The 19,219-nt window shown below is 26.8% G+C and overlaps 2 protein-coding genes across 2 annotated transcripts in view; one reads left to right on the top strand and one right to left on the bottom strand.

The window, feature by feature from the left end:
* Positions 1-405: 405 nt before the first annotated feature.
* LOC129618417 (phosphatidylinositol N-acetylglucosaminyltransferase subunit A) lies at positions 406-2,790 on the bottom strand. The gene is made up of 7 exons (XM_055533152.1): positions 2,657-2,790; positions 2,509-2,599; positions 2,200-2,445; positions 2,023-2,140; positions 1,831-1,953; positions 1,519-1,752; positions 406-1,462 (listed from the first exon to the last, which is right to left on the bottom strand). The coding sequence occupies exons 1-7, from the start codon at positions 2,665-2,667 to the stop codon at positions 654-656; spliced, it is 1,632 nt and encodes a 543-aa protein (XP_055389127.1). The 5' UTR covers positions 2,668-2,790; the 3' UTR covers positions 406-653.
* A 783-nt stretch (positions 2,791-3,573) lies between these two features.
* Positions 3,574-19,219, top strand: part of LOC129618413 (ADP-ribosylation factor-like protein 5B) — a 35,328-nt gene continuing 19,682 nt past the window's right edge. Inside the window, exon 1 of the mRNA XM_055533147.1 lies at positions 3,574-4,443. Within this exon, the coding sequence (XP_055389122.1) occupies positions 4,398-4,443 (46 nt within the window). The 5' untranslated portion in view covers positions 3,574-4,397. The remainder of the gene's footprint in view (positions 4,444-19,219) is intronic.

Here is a 19,219-nt window from a genome sequence, read left to right as displayed (position 1 = left end):
CTTGACGTAAAAGATTCCGTAAGCTTGAGAAACATCATTTGACACTTCGCAGTTTCGTGTATTTATTATGGTTAGAATTTCTTTTGATTCCTCTAGCAACATACTTCACTAGAATAAATTGTTGACATAAGATTTTCGATAAGTTAGTCCGATCTTTGGTCGTTCTTAAATTAAGTGAAGGCTCGTTTTCATTAAGTGCTTATGAAATATTAGTATAAAAACCAAAAAGCTTCATCATTCAAAGGAAAGCAAAAAATTACTTTCCAACACAAACACAAGGAGTTTTCAAATGCAAGCTTAGTAGCTTATTGATTAACAGACTTTTTATCCAAGACAGCAATCAAATTTCAAAAAATTATGTAATGTTATAAAGACAAATTCATATAATACAAATGGTATTTATTTAACAACTTATAATTTAAATTATCTAAATTGTAAATTTCTTTAAGATTTTGCATCAATTTAAAGTTTAAAAAAAACATTTTTATTACCTAGGTACGATACCGTAAATGAATAAAAAAAATTTTTATTTACATCATTAAATTTTTAAATAATTTAACTATTCCTACTTTTATAAAATACTACCGAATAAAGCTATTGAACATTATTACATAAAATGCAAATAATACTAACAAATGCATTTGAATTAAAATTTAATTCTTATTATTTTTATCTTTTTTGCCTCTTGGATATTCCAAGGCAATTTCAATTGAGCTAGTTGGTTGTAACCACTCCAAAAATCTTAGTATCCAGTGACAAAGCATTATAACTAACAAAAATGGCCAGACTCCACTTCTAAGGTATGCAGCTAATTTTTCACCTAATTGTGGATCCTTTTCTTTTAATACCCGTTCATAAACTTTTTCCGTTCTCTGTGTTACATTTTCCCAATTGTATAAGTTAGTAACAATTTCATTACAAATATATGGGCATAACGTTCCGCTTCGTACGTTATTGATTTCTTTCATTAGAAAATCAAAATCAATTTCCCTTTGCTCAGTGTCTTCTACAAAAATTTTTCCGTTTTTATTGGTGAATGGTTCTACGGCAGGTTTATTGTAAGACATTGGAAAGTTGTTTTTTTGATTTATTCGTTTGAGACTGTTGTTGCAGTGCTTATCAACTGGTTTTAAACATGAATTACTTCCACCTTTACTTACATTATTAGAAATAGGAACAGTCTTCGATTTATCTTTTTTATCGGAAGTACATTCAGAATTTGCAGTTTTATAAATTCGACGCCCATAAGAAGGTTTGGAAATTTTTCGATTTTCCTTTATTCTTTCCATAGCTTGCAAAATTCCCTCATAAATTGAGTTTGAGTCAGCTTCAGTTAATATAATCAATCTGGACGGAAGAACTTCTGGTATTCCACCGACTTTTGTGGACACAACCTGCAAACCACAAGCTGCAGCTTCAACAATGGCCATGCAGTAAGCTTCTGTTAAAGATGAATTTACAACTAAAAAAAAAGTTCATTATAATTTTTAATTCAACTGTATACATTAATTCTATTACATATATGACCACGAACTAACAAATCACGCATTTTCGAATGCTCAACAGCACCAATCATTTCAACACAACTTTGCATATTTGCTCGCTCCCTTGTTTCCTCAAGTAAGTCTCGTTTTGGACCATCGCCAATTATCAAAAAATGAACATTGCTATTATTTTTAAATCGAGGTATAACATCAGCAAGAAAATCAATTCCTTTTCGATACACCAAACGTGATGCAACTATAATCGTAACTAGATCGATATAGTAATAGAGAATTACTAAATTGAGATTTCAATTGATTTAAACATATAACTATCTTTTACACTTACTAGTTTCATTTGCGTTTACACGTTTTGATGGCTCTGGGGTGAATTGGGCAGTGTCAACCGCATTCGGAATCACCGAAACTTTTTCTTTGGGGACAAAAGCTCTTAAGACTGTGTTCTCCTTCCCTATTAAAATAAGTACATTGTATAAGTACACTTGTATATATTTTACAAAATGTTTATAAAAATGTATACCAATATGCGAAACACATATACAATGATTGCAAGTAGAAAGACATATCTGCAAGAATTTGTTTGTGAGTACTGCTGACAAATCGGCAAATCCGAATAAACTATGATCTGTAAATACAGTCTAAAAGATAATAAAAAAAACATTAAATATATCAAACAATCAAGAACAAACAAACTTACTCTTAGTCCTAATAGTTTACCAATTTGCATTGTTTCATGAGCTAAAACACTAAAAGCTGAATGACCATGCACTATTTCAATTCGTTCTCGCAATAGCACATGGCGAAGCAATGGAATATTGCAAATAATTGTTGGAAGAATTGACTGATTATAAAATACCTTTATTGGTAAATAATATACTTTCAAACCCCTTGTCATATACCTTATGCCTTTTCGATCGTTGTACGTGTGTGTTATAACAATAACCTTAATCCGTATACTACTACATTAATATTTTCCTTTTTTGTTATATTTTAAATTGTTATTTACCTTGTGTCCGTTTGCTAATAGGCACTGGGATAAATTGAATATATGTTCTTCTACACCACCCATATTTGGATAGAAAAAATCTGAAACAAGACTAAATTTACGCGAATTTAAAATGATACTTATTTAAAACTTGAATTATGTGAATTACCATATTCGCATAGCTATTTGGAAAATTTCATAAGAAAATTTTAAGAATCCTTATAACCTGAATATTTTTATATTCAAAAATATCAATCTTTTCTCTGCAATATTTCATCCAATTTATTATCAAAACAAATTAGCTGTCAGATTTTAGAAGGATACAATACAAATAGAATCTTTCAATAGATTATGTTCGCAATCAATTCCAATCAAAAACCATTCAATTGTAATATAATATTAATATAATATAATTTGGTGTGTTTAAACGGCTTGGTTTTCTTTTAAAAAACAAATTTAAGGAATAATTTAAGTTAATTTTGATAAATAATTGAATTACAATGAATAATTTATTTAACATGTACTGAGACATTAGTTACTAAAATTACTATATTAGAGTTGTGCTATGCCATCAATTCAAGAATTTTATATGCATTTAATAGAATTTTATTTATATTTGTAAATCTAAAACAAGAAATCTTAAAAAAAGTCATAATAAGCCTTTTTCATAGTCAGATTTTGTCGCAGGTTCAATTATTTTATTTGAATTTTTTTATATGTAAACAATACCTTAAATAGATTATTAAAATCTGGTATTCGCCAAATTCATTTTAGTATTATTGTCTTAGTTTAAATCTGTGTTCACAATTCAAAAAAAAAAAAAAATGACAATATAAATTATACATACATGGCAACGCCAAAGTGGCAAACACTAGATAAAATGATATTTTAATTGACAAAACAAATTACGTTTGGAGAATTTTTTCTTGTATATCTGTTATACAAAATTTTAATCTAATTTTTTTTTTGTATGGTGTTCTCTTCTCAAAAAAACGAAAACTACTCAAAATACAATACTCTCCACTCCAGTCTCCACAACACAAAATATTAAAGTGACTTTTTCTTTTAGGTTTTGTTTTATTTATTATAACAGAACAAAATGGACGAGTGATGTTCGAAGGTAATCGTGTACGACTAAAGAAAAATTAATACGAATATTTAAGTACATAAAAAAAAAAAACAATTCTTTTATATCTAAAAATTAACATAAATTTAAGATATTAAATTAGATTTATCGTTGAAAAAAAATTTGTTAATCATAAAATCTAATTAAATGCAAAATATTCAATTTTTTTGTGTATACAAGAGTTTTTTTTTTGCATATTAAAAAATTTGTGAAAAAAGAAGTGAAAGAAATTTTAGTGAATAAAGGAAAGAAATTTGTTTTCGTTTTCTAAAGTAAAAAATTTTTAATTTAAATTTATAAATTCTAAATTGAAAGTGAAAAATAAATATAAATAAATAAAAATTATTTTTAAAATTTTTGTATTACAAAATAATAGCTTATTGTCATTGATTTACATACAAGATAAATAGAAAGCCCATGGCCCCATGTTTTGTTTTTGATTAAAGGATTTCTTTACTATTTTTGTATTACTATCATTTCAAATTTATTTTTTATACTTCAATTTACGAGACAAATTAAGTGAATTCATAAAAGATAATACGTGCATTGCATAAAAAAAAATTAATAATTTTTATATTTTAAAAAATATTAAAAAAAATTACAATAAAAAAAAAGAAATCGAGAAAATATCAAATATAAAAAAAAACAACACAGTATACAAAGAAAAACTCAGTACCTACATACAACCTAACTTCAAAAATATAATTGAGAATACCAACAATAAAGCGGGATTTATTACGTTCATAATTAATACTAGGTAGAAAGTTTATACTAATTAAAAATCATGGGTTTATTATTTTCAAAATTATGGAGCCTTTTTGGCAATGAGGGTAAGCATTACGCTTTTTTATTGAATATATTTAAATAAAAATATTACCTTTATATTTTAAGCTTATGGAATAATGTATGTATGTACCTACATACTTACCTACCTACCTGCATATTATGTGTAATAATAATAAATAAATATAAAAACAATTGCGTGAGAAAATTTAATAAAAAAATGTTTGGTATAAATAAGGCTATAAAATAACCTAATATTTTCGATTTTTTTTCTCCTAAACTGAATCTGGCAAACAAAATTTTTTATTAAGTTACGGAGTTGTTAAAGATCTAGAGATGAATTACAAACAGGTATAAATTCTAAACACATCAAGATTGTTGTTTATAATTTTTTTAAAAAATCCTAGATTTTATATCTAAATGATAACATTGTAAATACCTAAGTAATAGTTCTGCGACCTAGTCCTAGTTTATATCGGATAACATTGTGCTAGTTCTACTTCTTTATAACGATTGGGATTACACCATGAAAATATTTTATTTTCATTTTCCAGAAAAAAAATGTGTACATATCCATGTGTTCACAAGTATATAATATATACATACTTATGTATCAAATAAAAATTCCACAATGTCAATTAGATTTTTTATTCTAAGAATTAGTTTTCGAAATATTTATACCAGTTTAAGTTACTGCTAATTGCTTATTCCAAACAAAGAAATAGAATTGTAATATTACATATAAATATACTTTGAATAACGTATGTACACGTACCTATCTATTTAAGTATATCCGGAATCCTTATTTGGAAGAACAAATATTAAGGAAACCAGAAAATTTGTTTGTCAATTATTTATTTTTACAATTTTGAATTTGATTGAAATGTAAGGAGATTGAATTAAAAGTTTGCTGTTAACAAGTTGAAGTCTTACAAAGTGTTTAATGATGCATTAAAATTATAGCTTTAGATGGAGTAAGTATTAAATTAAAATGCGCATTAGTAGGTACCTACACTAAAGTTAAAACTCAAATTATAAGGCTCTACATTCTAAGGGAACGTATTGTTTTATATAGGAAATGCTAAATTATTTTATAAAACTACATGTTAATTTAATTTGTCAACACTTTCACTTTCCTTTTTCTTGATTACTTAAGTACGAATATTAAATGACAATATTTTAATTAATAATAAATACATAATCCATATAATACTTATTAAAGAGTACTTATTTGTAATATGAATATGGAATGTAACTTGATAAGTAATCATTTGATTTTACCGAAATAAGTACATTTGATTCAGTGCAAAATTAAAGTTTATCATAATAAACTTTGAAATAAATAAATTTTAATTTTTTTTTTAATATTTCCTATTGAACGCTTCAGTTGCATTAAGTTAGTATGAGCTACTTATATCACATAATAAAATAATAGTTTGAGTAATTACAAGGTATTAAACTTTTTAATTTTACAAATATTTTGTTTTATATTAAGTATTCATTCCTGATTAGTATTTATTAAAATGTTTTTTTTTTTTTCTTTTGTTTCCAACATGCTTTATTGAATAACAAGTCGTTTGAAATGCATTTCAAATTATTTCCTATATATGTATGTAAGTACGTGTATGTATAATGAAATATCTGCTTTTGAATTATTGTAACTATTATTATTGGCATTTTAATAAAATGTTTATTAATTATTTTGTTTTAAATACTTATGTATATAATAAGAATATTATTAAATTAAACTTATATATATATATATATATATATATATATATATATATATATATATATATATATATATATATATATATATATATATATATTCGAATATACGGAAAGCAAAAAAAAAAAACATGATAACATTGACAATGTCAAAACGGGAGTTATTAGTAAGTAAATAAGTAGACTATATTATTTACTTACTTATAAACTAAGTATAATTAAATTTTGTTGCAAATGAATATATATATATGTATGTATGAATATTACATAATAATATAAAAATATAATAAAATTTGAACAAAATTAGGTGACAAAATTACGTAATATAAGCGTAACTAAATGAAGTCGGAAGTAGTTTACAGTTATTTAAATAGTTTTAGTTCTCTAATTGATTACTTATAATAATTCGATTGCTTTGTTGAAGCTACATATTATGTATAGCAGTAACAACTGAATTTTATAAAACACAACATCATTGCGTTTTTATCATAGGTTATTATTCAAATGCAATATTCAAATTTCAGGTTTTACACTGAAATCTCAAAACTATTGATTAGAAAATACAGTTTGAACTTTTACTAACTCATTTATTTAATTTTATATACAATAATAATGCATTATGATTTTTCGTATTATTAGTTTGTTAATAAATTGCTTATAATACGCTTATATAAGTATATATTTGAAATTTTACCATTAAACTAATTTTCTTATTTAGTTTTCACTTTTTAATATTAAAATATTTAAAATAGACAATAAAATATTTTATATAATAATTGTTTGTATATACGTAAGTTTACTTACTTGGTGATATGAGTACAATTTTGCCTACTTTATTTACACAATTTTATGCTACGTATACGTATAAAATGTAAAATGTTTAATAATTACACATTCGCTGAACAAAACCGCAAAAAATTTTTTTTTATTAAATTTTAACTATTCCTTTTTTTTTGTCTACTTATAATTTATTTTAAATTACGTTATTATTTAACTTACTTATATGAATGCATTTTTATAGTTAATTTGAAAATTACTTGTTGGTTTGTTTTTTTGTTACAGCAAAAAATTGTAAAAGTGAAAAATACATAATTTAATTTCGCCAATTTTAAATAAAAATTTAACACACATATTAACAAAAACAAGATTTTTAAAGTGATTTAAATAAAAAAAAAGAAGAAATTAACCCCTTCTTTTTCCTGTAAGCATGTCATGTTGGTTAATGTATCGAATAAAATTTATTAAAAAAGTAATTCAGAAAGGAATTGTTCAATGATATTTAGAAAAATTTGTTCCATTATTGGTGTACTAGAAAATAATAGGATAATTTAAATAATTTATTTTATTTTATTAACTAGGAATAATTAGGTTTATTTTATTACAAGTAAGTAAGTAAGTAAGAGAGGGGAGCTGCACCCGTATACCCGCGCAGAGCCCATACACTAGGCCAACAGAAAGAGGCCAATCGGCAACCCACATAACCCAATAACCCCTATGCAGGCCGACGCACAAGACCCCTTATCCAAACCAGCCAACCTCTCTGGCGAAGTCCAAAAGCCGCGCAAGAGACACCCCGGAAAGGTCCACAAGCCATCGTAAAAATAAGCCCCCAAGACACGCCTTCTTTTCCACATCAGAAATTGACAGGCACAGAGGACATGCTCTACTTCCTCCACCTCCGCCATATCCCGACATCCACGACATACATCCGTCATAGCAACCCTAAGCCTCCTGGTCATTTTCCTCAAAAGGAAAAGCCTACCAGTGTGCTAAGATCAGTCCTATTATGCCTCAACATATTTTATTACAAACAGATCGAAGTGATTACTATAAGCACTCACTATAAATTTTCATTAATAAAAAAATTTTTGCAAAATTTATGCAAAACTTTATATGGAAACTCTATAATTGGATTAATTATGGGTAAAGTTACTCTTATATTATATAATACTAGAAAGTAAAAAAAACCAGTTTGATATTTTATATTTGTAACTAATCCTTATGAAAATTTATTTAAATTCAATATTATTGAATTAAACAGGATATGTTATTACACATTATTTATTTTGCAGAGCAAAATTTTTCTCTATAAGTAAAAGTGAGACTTTTTCTTCCATAATTTTTTTTGCCTTCCAGATCTAATGTCGAAATAAACTTTAAAAATTCTGTTAAGTATGTGTAAATGTAATATTAGTTATATTTTCAATTACTTAATTAGTTTATTAAGGTTATGATTCTTGACTAAAAATCATTCTATTCATATTTGAAAATTTTATTGGCGTTATTGTCTTAAACAATATAAAATAATAAGCTTTTAGGATTTTGTTATAATGTAAATAATTTTTTTTTATACAATTATTTTATTACTTCTGGGGCACTTACCGCATCCACTTAAGTGTTTCCGATTAAAATATATTAAAATTTTTTAATTTTGTATTTGAAAATTTAAAAGTTCTGAGCAATGTTGTGTATTTTATAATGTATGTTAAGTAGTTAAGTAGTTTTATAAAAACATAAGATACTAAGATGCCTAGAATTGTCGAATTTTGAAATGTTAGACTCAAAAGTTAGCAAAAATTTAATTTAGACTACCTTAAGAATAAAACTATTAATAAAGCATTGTTCAATATTTTTGTCATTTTGTTAAAATTATTTCAGTAAAAATGAAATTAAGTAAATATTTATGCTATTAAATATAAAAATAGAGTTATAACATCCAATTATAAAATTATATGTAAGAAATTCCCTCACGAAAAAAATTTCGAATCACTGAAGCAAATCATATTTATTGTGTTAGCTGACAAACGAAAGAGGGAGAGTACAATAAAAAAGTGAATGAAAAAAATAACAAAGAACATAACGCCGTTTTTGTTTATATTCCAAAAAAAAAAAATCCCCATAATGACAGTAGGTGAATATATGTATAACTACAGTTTATATAAAGAATATTAGACTAGTATGTATATTATCACAGTACACGTTAGGTATATGTATAAATAATTGTATAGTTTAAGTGAAGTATAAAATATCTAACTTGATTTATTGTTGCTGTTGTGAAAAATATTATGTGCCTATATACAATAAAAAAGATAATAAGAACGTACTAGATATTTTACTTATATATAAATGGTTTTAACTGTAATAAACGTAAATAACTTTACCTAGTAACATAATAAAGGTGTTATGACTTTGTTACTTGTATTATTTTTTTTATATTTATTTTGATTTTTAATTTTATACATATATTATTATATAAGTATAGTTACAAATATATATGTTAAATCTAAGTTGAGTAGCTATGTATGTAAGTATGAGGCTAAAATTTGACCTGACTACTTCAAATATGTAGATACAAAGTTTGTAGAAATAAAACTATCACATTTTGTACGTATGCTATTGGCATTTGACCTAAACATCATTGAAAATAAAATGCCATTATTCAAATTTGAATATTTGGAATGAAAAGTAAAAAATAATTTCAAACAAACTAATTATTAAATTATGAAATCAAAAAAAAAAAAAAGAAAAAAAGTAAATATAAGAGAAAGTCAATGTAAGCGATCTAGTCTGTTTAGAATTGTTGACTGTAATTTTTGTGCAAATTCCGTGAAAGATGCTATAACTTTAAAATATGTAAATGTAGGAAACAAACATAATAGGGTACATTAAGCTCTATTTGTGGAAATCATGTAATTTTTAAATTTTAGATTAAATTGGAAATGGTAATATTTTTTGAAATTTTATAAAATCAAAAGGGATTTATACAAGTGTTTCTTATTTATTCAAATTTTTGTTGAATGTTTATAATTGTTGTACACTCTAAAATCTACATATTTAGTTTAATTAGTGTGTAAAACATGTATAAGTATCCATATTTTCTGTTCAAAATATAAAAAGTATAACAGTTTTATTTCATGATCATATTAAGTATTAGTAAAAAGAACCTTGACCTAAATTAGAAAAGTTTAAGATCTCTATATTTTTAATAAAATATTATGAAAATGTTAAATTCTTAAAACTCTGTAATATATGTATGAATTCATGATTATATATGTATATATATGTATGTAGGTATGCTTAAATATAAAATTTGTATGTATAATGTGAAAATTTAAAATTTTCATTTTTTTAGTTTAATTTTAAATATAAGAGTATTATTGCAATATGAACATTAATTATTGTTATACATAAAATTGGACTGACCATATTTCTATAGAAACAAGGTAGAATAGAATAGAAAAATCATAAAGTATTGACTTTTGTAGCTGTATGATACTTACCGCGTACAAAAATTTTTCCGAAGATTATAAAACTTTTCAAAAATTGTATGGCAGCTTTTGTAATAACTAACAAGAATTAAATATTATCGATATAGCGGCTTTATTTCTAAATACGTTTTTGATAGACTTGAACATCATGTTGAGTTGTATAAAAAGAAACTATATGGTCACCCATGTAAAAAATTTCATGATCTTCTTCTCGTTTTACCTCATATTAATTACTACTCTCATATATACATACATATTTAAATACATTCGGTTGTTGTAAATCTGAACTATAAAATATGTAAAGAACCTATTAAGTGTACCTTTAACAAAATAAACATTTTAACTATATATGAAAATTGTTTTACTTAAATTTTTAAATATGATAACATAATTAGTATAATAAAAGCTCCACTTGTGAAAAATGTTCATTTAGATTGCATGACAATCTCATATAGGTCACATACATATATTATGGCATTTATCTCTCACCATTATATATATAATAACACGTACGTTACGTATACATGTAAGTATAAAATATTGTATGTAAATATAATTATACAAAAACTCCGAAGAATATTAGTAAAAATCATTTAAAATAAATAACAAATATTTTAGGGTGCAAAATATAATTGCAAACAATAGGGGAAATAAAAGAACATAATGCGTGCCTCTCTTTAGTAAAAAAAAAAATATTAGTTAAGCGTATTCCAGTTGCCATTAGAATTTTACTTTGGAATAAAAACTAACCTACAAATTAGTGTATTTAATTGTCTAATTCAACACTACTTAATAGTGACGAGTAAAAATTAACCCACAAATCTTTGTAATGTTGTAAATTTGACATTGTATAATCATATTTTCATTATAAATTAGTCATCTGTTGGGAAAAATGTGCTTGTATACTGCTGTTGTTTATTGTTTTATATAGGCTAGTGTATTTGAACGTGGATAGATTTAGTTTGGAGTAAATAGTTGTAAGTGGAACTCAAACAATATGTTTTAGATAAAATATGTATAAAATTTATATGTGAATTATGTGCATATACACATCTATATGTGTATATACATTTTGACGGTTGGTTACCGTTATAAAAAATTGTACAATTTAAATTTTTTTTTTTTTTTTTTTTTTTTTTCTCTTTTAATATATCGCAACTAAGTTAATTAAACCTATCTAGCAATTTATTTTTCACGTGTAGAGAGAGTGGGAGAGCGTCCAACGACGGTAACCCCGGATTTTATAATTATATTATGGCTGCAAGATCTAAAGGTCTTCTTCTTTTTAAGCGACGTGTTGCACTACTATCTTCATCTTCAATTATTTTCCTCATTTCTATGTTTTCGTGTTGCGTTATTCTTTCGTTGTGGTTAATTGCATATTTCCTTATTTCTTGTTCAACTGTGTTGATTTTTAAGTCTCTGTGAATAGTGGAGTTTCTGACATACCAAGGAGCATCTACAATACATCGAAGCACCTTGTTCTGGATTGTCTGTATAATTTGGTAATTGCTTTTCTTAGTACATCCCCAAAGTTGGATACCATAAGTCCAAATTGGTTTAATAATTTGATTATATATTAAGAGCTTATTATGTAAGTTGAGCTCAGATTTCTTTCCGATTAACCAGTTAAATTTTCTTAGTTTCAAATTTATTTCCTCCTTCTTTTTCTTTACGTGGGTTTTCCAGCGTAATTTAGCATCTAGGGTCATTCCTAAATACTTTGCTTCATTAGCGTATGGCACTGCCTCATCATTAAGCATGATACTAACAGGGTTAATGGTTCTGTTTGTAAAATTTACGTTAACGGATTTAGATTCGTTAATTTTAATACGCCATTTTTTCATCCAAGAGTTGACTAAATTTAAGTTTACTTGTAGCTTGTTTGAACATTCCTCAATTGTCTTTCCCGTAGCTAAGATTGCCGTGTCATCTGCGAAAGTGGCTGTCATTGTTGAACTTATTTCTGGGATGTCTCTTGTGAAGAGGAGGTATAGCACAGGACCCAGCACACTACCTTGTGGGACCCCAGCCTCAATGTTTCTAATATCTGAATATTCGTTATTGTGCTTAACTCTAAAAGTTCTACCGGTAAGATAGGATTCTAGAATCACACACATTTCGTTCGGCAGTACCTTATTCAATTTGCATATTAAACCTTTATGCCACACCTTATCAAAGGCCTGCGCCACATCTAGGAATACTGCTGAGCAAATTTCCTTATTTTCCAACGCTTTTTCTATGACATTAGTAATCCTGTGAACTTGATCAATTGTAGAGTGACTCGTTCTAAATCCAAACTGGTGGGCTGGTATTAAGTTTCTTTCTTGAATAATCGGCATAATGCGAGCCAACAGCATTTTTTCCAACAGCTTGGATATAATTGGCAGGAGTGAAATCGGTCTATAGGACTTCAGATCGGTAGGTGGCTTCCCTGGTTTAGGAATCATCATAATTTCTGCAACTTTCCATATTTCCGGAAAATATTTTAAGCGAATTACCGCATTGAACAGGAATAGCATTTTCTTAACAGCAATAGTTGGTAGTTCTTTTAATATTTTTGCGGTGATAAGGTCATACCCTGGAGCCTTCTTGTTATTGGTTTTCTTGATCTCGTTACGAATTTCAGATAAAGTTATTTTCCTAATGGTCATGTGATTGGAATTAGCAACTTGGTTTGCGTTTTCCAAGAAAGTCTGCCTGGGAAGAGGCTTGAAAATATTCTCTAGGTACTCAGCAAAGCAGCTAGCTTTGTCCATATCGGTTATAGCCCATGAGTTATCAGATTTCCTTATCGGTGGAGCTTGACTTATTGGTTTATTTGTACTCTTGACTGTTTTCCAGAGAGAGTAATCGTTCTTGTTATCTACAGATAGTTTACTTAATGTATTTGCAACTGTTTCATTTTTAATTTGTTTTAAAAGCTTTTTCAATTTATTGCACATGCGATTGAAATTCGTTTTATCAACTGGAGCTCTGGTAATCTGCCATCTTTTCCTAGCTTTTCTTTTTTCTTTTATTAGTTTCCTTACTTCTAGTGGATATATAAAATTATTATTGCTATTGGTTATCATGCGAGGATTAGTGTTATTCCAGACAGAATTTTGAATGTCAGTAACCAACTTGTTTGCTTCGATTTCTAATTGTTGAGCATTTCTCAGAGGAGTATTTAATTCGATGTTGGCTTGTAACTCATTTCTGACATTGTTCCAATTAGTTGATTTATTACATAGCTTAGGTGGTTCTTGTTTAGTAATTACGGATTCGCTTATGGTAAGTATCACAGCAGTATGATCTGAGCTTAAGTCAAGATTTTCTTTAACATGCATGTAGTTCCCAGAAATCCCTCTGGAGATAAAGAAATCTATTAGGTCTGGGGTTCTATTCTGATCTGCAGGCCAATACGTAGGTTTACCAGATGAGTGAAAATCGCAGTTCATTGTAGTCGCCGCTTCGTAAAGAGCTTTGCCTTTAGGCGAATTAACTCTCGAGCCCCATGCTGTGTTTTTGGCATTTAAATCTCCGCCCATTATAAAGTTTGCTCCCAGCTTACTGAAGAGCCATTTATAGTCATCAACCTTCAGATTGAATTTAGGAGGACAGTAGATAGCTGACACTATGAATTCTTTATTTTTAAACATTATTGCAACCGATGAGACTTGCATGTGATTTTCTTCAATTTTAGGTACCTCGTAGTGACTAATATTATTCTTAATAATTATTGCAGTGCCTCCCTTGGCCTTATTTTCCGGATGCTGGGTGTGGTAACACGTAAATCCTCTTATATTTAAGTAGCTTTCCTTTGTAAAGTGCGTCTCAGATATTAAGCCTACATCAATTTTTTCGTCATGTAAAAATATTTCAAGTTCGTGAATGTGGTGTAAAAGGCCATTAGCATTCCATGTCATAATTCTGATTGATTTCGTCATTTCTTATTAATTCTAGAGTTTAATTTATTTTCTATCGAGCTAATTCTATTATAAATATTTATTTCAGATTTTTTCTGTTCGTCTAGTTTGTTGAGGATCAGGATTAGAGTGTTTTCAATGTTGGATGTATCATATCTTTGATATGTGCTCGCAGCCTGAGCATAAGTTCGCTTATCTTTTAGATTAGAATTGATGACTTGATTAATCTTGTTAACATTATTATTTATGTTAGAGTTTTTATTAGAATTACTGGTATGAGCTTGTGGAAGACTATTTGCACTTGGAAGATTCCTTGATCTAGAAGCTAGGTCTCTCCTTTTCTGTAGGTCTTTGGCTATTTTACAGCCCCTATAGTTTGCTGGATGGCTGCCTCCACAGTTGGCGCATGACGCAGGAACATCTCTTTTGCGTGGGCAGTTGTTAGAGAGATGGCTGTTACCACATTTGACGCATTTTGGATCCTTTTTGCAGAAGTTACCCGAATGATTGAATCCCTGGCATCGCTTACACTGAACTATAGCCTTACTTGTTTTCTTAACAGGTTCAATTTTAACTATAAGATTTAGTATTGACCTTATTTCGTAAATTTTTGTTATATTTTCACTTCTATCAAAAGTCAGCATGAAAAGAGGCAATTTCTTTTTCTGTAGAATAAGTTCTCCCCTTTCATCGACAACTCTTTCGTTTTTAATTATATTTACAGCGTCTACAATCTTAAGACCTTGACTGGTGATATCCTCAATGATTTCATTTCTATCACAACTCCAATGGAGACCCCTGGCCATAACTCTAAACGGTCTCTCATTTTTATCCTCGTAAGTAAACCACTCGATCTTTTCACTTTCAAGTTTTTTGACCAGTAGCCTATAGGATTCAGGGGTGTCTGGGTTAACTTTCCACACGTTTTGGTTTAGTGAAGTAATTTTATAGTTTTTTATATTCGAATCTAGCAACATTTTAACTTTATTATAATCTTCGATCCCAACAAGGTTTATAGGAGGTGGCTTCCTTTCCCTAATTTGCTGGAGATCATCCCTTTCACTGCTAGTAATACTAGCTCCATTATTAGTTTGGACTTTATTAGTATTACCCCCGTGGTTTTTATCATTTTCATTTCTACTAGTACTACCATTTCCTGAAACAATTATAGGACTTTCCTTAACAATGGTTGGTACATCTTTGTTGAGTTCTGGAGAGTTTTTGGCTTTTCTTTTTTTAGCTTTCCTTGTATTCATAGTATATTGATTTCCATCTGTTTCAAACCGTGTTAGATCACTACTTGAATCCGATGAGTCATTCCTTGCACGGTGAGTGTTGTTTTTTGCAAGTTGGGCTGATTTTAAAGCCATGATTTCCATTTTTAACTCTTTGTTTTCGTTACGCAACATCTTTATGATTGATTCTAAATCTTCGAGCTTTTTACGCAGCAGCACAGTTTCTTGATTCTGTTCACCGACATTTGGTGGAGTTCTTATGACTTTTGGTGGAGTTCTTGGAGTCTTATTACTTCCGGAGAAACTGGCAATTGAAGTAAACGTTGATTGTTGATTCAGCAATAGTTGGTCTCCCCCAGAATCCGTGAGACCGACCTCATTAGAGGGTGGATTTACCAATCTGATTGGCTTACCACCTGGGGTATTCAATCCATGTGTTTTTCCCATTGCATCTTCTATTTTACGTGTAACCCTCGCCAGGAGCCCTAACAAGGTACTATTAGCCGGGCCAGCTAAACCAAGGTTTTTTAACGAGGTTGGTACTCCTCCCCCTCCCCTTTTTCCATTCGGGCTTGGGACCGACATAGGCAGGGTTTTAATTTAAATTTAAAACAATTAAAAGATAGTGAACTTTCTAAATAAATACAAAAAAAAAAATTAAAAATAAATTTACCATGATAAAATTAATTCGAAATTTTTTTTTTATTTTTAAATTATTTATGTTTTATTTAAGTATAGCAAATTTTTCATATTTTACAATTATAGTAAAATTTTGAAAGTTTATTTTATTTTTTATATAAATAAGTAGTTGTTTTTGGTATTTTGCTTTAGGGTTTAATAAACTTGCAATAATGCATGGAGCTAATTTTTTTTTTTTACATTATGCTTGGTTGTTTCTGTGCATACTTAGGTATATACATACATATACATGATTTAATATACTTACTTATGTACATTGAATTAAATTTTTTTATTTTGTGTATGCACATATGTACGTGCATAATTGGTAATAAAAATAACTTTGAAATTTTTTTATAAATATAACGGTATAACAAAAAATGTACACATACATATATTTGTATATACTACTTCATTTACTATACAAAAGTATATTGTTTAACCTTGTATTTTAGTTTATCTATATAGTATATGAATAAACATACATACATACATAAATGCAGATGTGTAGGCTCAATGTACGAAAAAAAATTATAGCATAAGCACTTGCAAATATTATATGTAAGTACGTATGTTAGTATGTAGTTTAATTTGGTCTTTTTTCATTTATAAATTCACTTTAAACCACGTATTTTTGCCATATTTGTACATGTGTAAATATTAAAAAACAAAAAAGAAATTAAAATAGCAAATAAAAATTGAGTATAATTTTTATTACTTTTGGAACACATGCTTGCATGTCGTTCACGAATACCACTTTCGTTTTTTTTTTTTTTTTTGTTTTGTTTTTTTATCAAAACTGTCACGTTTATTTTAATGGCTATAACTATGTATAGATAGAAGTTTTATAGTTTTATTTCAAAAAAATTTTGAAAATACTCCAAAAATAATTTTTTAATTTTGTATGTTTTTTCTCTTTTCATTTGTGTTTAGTTTTTTCATGATTTGAAAATGTTTTTCTTTGTAAATATTTTTTGTTATTTTGTTAACTTATTTTTAAAACATCATCTCCAAAATAATTAAATTCTTCAAGTTTGAAAATTTTATGCACTCATCTCGCAGCAAAACTATTCTGTTCATTTACAAAAGTTATTTTTTAGGGTTAATGCATTTAGTTAAATATAGATGGCAATATATTTGTTTTTATTAAACACACAATTTATTTTAAAAATAGAAAAATTGCAATTTATTCAACACTAACTCTCATTTTTTATATTTTCTTATATAGCATAATAAAATTTTTATATTGCAAGAATTTCTAATTCTCATTGATTCGGTTAAATGAACGCCATTTGTGAAAGGGTTAAAAACATATGTATGTTGTATTATTATTAAAATTATTTTATGTGTTTTTATAAAACTTAATTTATTAATGTCTTTAGCTTTATCTACATATTATTTTGTTATATCCTATTTCTGCATTTACGTAATTCTATTACATCAGCTTTTTCCAAATTACAGTTTATCATATTCATTAAAAACTATCTACAAAAAAAAATTTACAAAATAAATTTACAACTTCTTTAGGATGAAAGAGCTTCTTTCCAAGTTCTTTTTCTTCATAAGTTGGTAATATTATCGTATAATACGAAGATATCTTTTGACATTTTTGTAACTTAATTTCTAGACTATTCAAAGTAGAAAATCTTAAATGTTTCTGTAAAACAATAATTATGTGTAAGTCATTTCTGTTACAGAACTATAAAATTAAATACAAATTAAATATTATATTAAATATTATTAAAATTTTCATGAGTAAATAATAAGATATTTAATTAAGTAAGTACATTAAATTTCAAGAGATTAATAGCTATAGGGCATTAAAAATTCTAGGTCAATTATGCTCTTGTGATCAATTAAAAAATAATTCAATACTTAAACTATTGAATTCAATTCTGGGTCAATGGTTTCATATGTATGTGGAAAACATTAATTATAAATTACATACTTACATATATGGTAGAATATACTGATATGCCTATGAAATTTAGTTGTATATCGCTTGCATAAATTAATAAATAAAATTAATGTTCCATGTTGTCTAAAAATTTTTGAACTTAAAATATTCAACATGTTTGTAATTTTAACGAATTTTATTAATGAAAAAAAACAAACTAAATTACTTAAGATTACATAGAGACCTTATATAGATGAACTTTTAGATTTTAATTTGATTATGACAATAATCAGTTGTATTAAAGCTTTACTCAAACATTTTAAATTATAAAATATGTATTTTTAGTCTAAAAAAATTTAAATTTGATTTAAAAAAATTTCTTAAATGTACTTTGTTCGTTTAAAATGATCGAATATTTGACATTTATTTGACAAATTATATAATTAAGAGATATAAGTATAACAGAAATGAGCTTATATTGATTGCTGAATTTCATTTTGAGATCAGCTGTTAACACTGAGGTCAATTTTTGGTCGGAAAAGAAATAAACGAAAATATATTGTAAATGCATAAATGTGTTGTCAAAAAATATATTGCATATTTTTAGGTGTTCTGTTTTGAATAGTCTTGCTTGTAGTTGTCATTAATTAGGAAATTTAAAATTTTATTGTTATACACACTTATCAAACATACTTTTAGTAAATATTATTTTTTTTTACTAATTATTATATTTCATTTAATTTTCTCTTTTGATTCATATTAAGGATAGGCGGACAGGTGAAAAAAATTAAAAAAAAATATACAAGTTCATTTTTATTTTTCTAATTATTTTTTTTTTCTTATGTTAAAATTGTGCTAATAAAACTAATTTTAAACAAAAAAGTTTAAAATAAATAATAGAACAAAAATTTACATGTTAAATAGAGAAAAAGAAAATTGTAAAAAACTCTTATACATACATAAGGTATGTATGTACATAATACGCCCTTTTAATTAAATTTCGTGGTGTATAATAATTAAATATATTAATTAATGCTAAAAATTTTAATAAAAAACTTTAGAGAAAGAATATTTTAATAGAGAAAGTTTTATATTAGTTATGTTCTTTT

This window comes from Condylostylus longicornis, unplaced genomic scaffold (genome assembly GCF_029603195.1).
Source record: "Condylostylus longicornis isolate FDR11 unplaced genomic scaffold, ASM2960319v2 ptg000006l, whole genome shotgun sequence".
In the NCBI taxonomy this organism is placed as follows: domain Eukaryota; kingdom Metazoa; phylum Arthropoda; class Insecta; order Diptera; family Dolichopodidae; genus Condylostylus; species Condylostylus longicornis.
The sequence above is the reverse complement of the archived record's forward strand: the minus strand, read 5'-3'. Positions and strand labels throughout refer to the sequence as shown.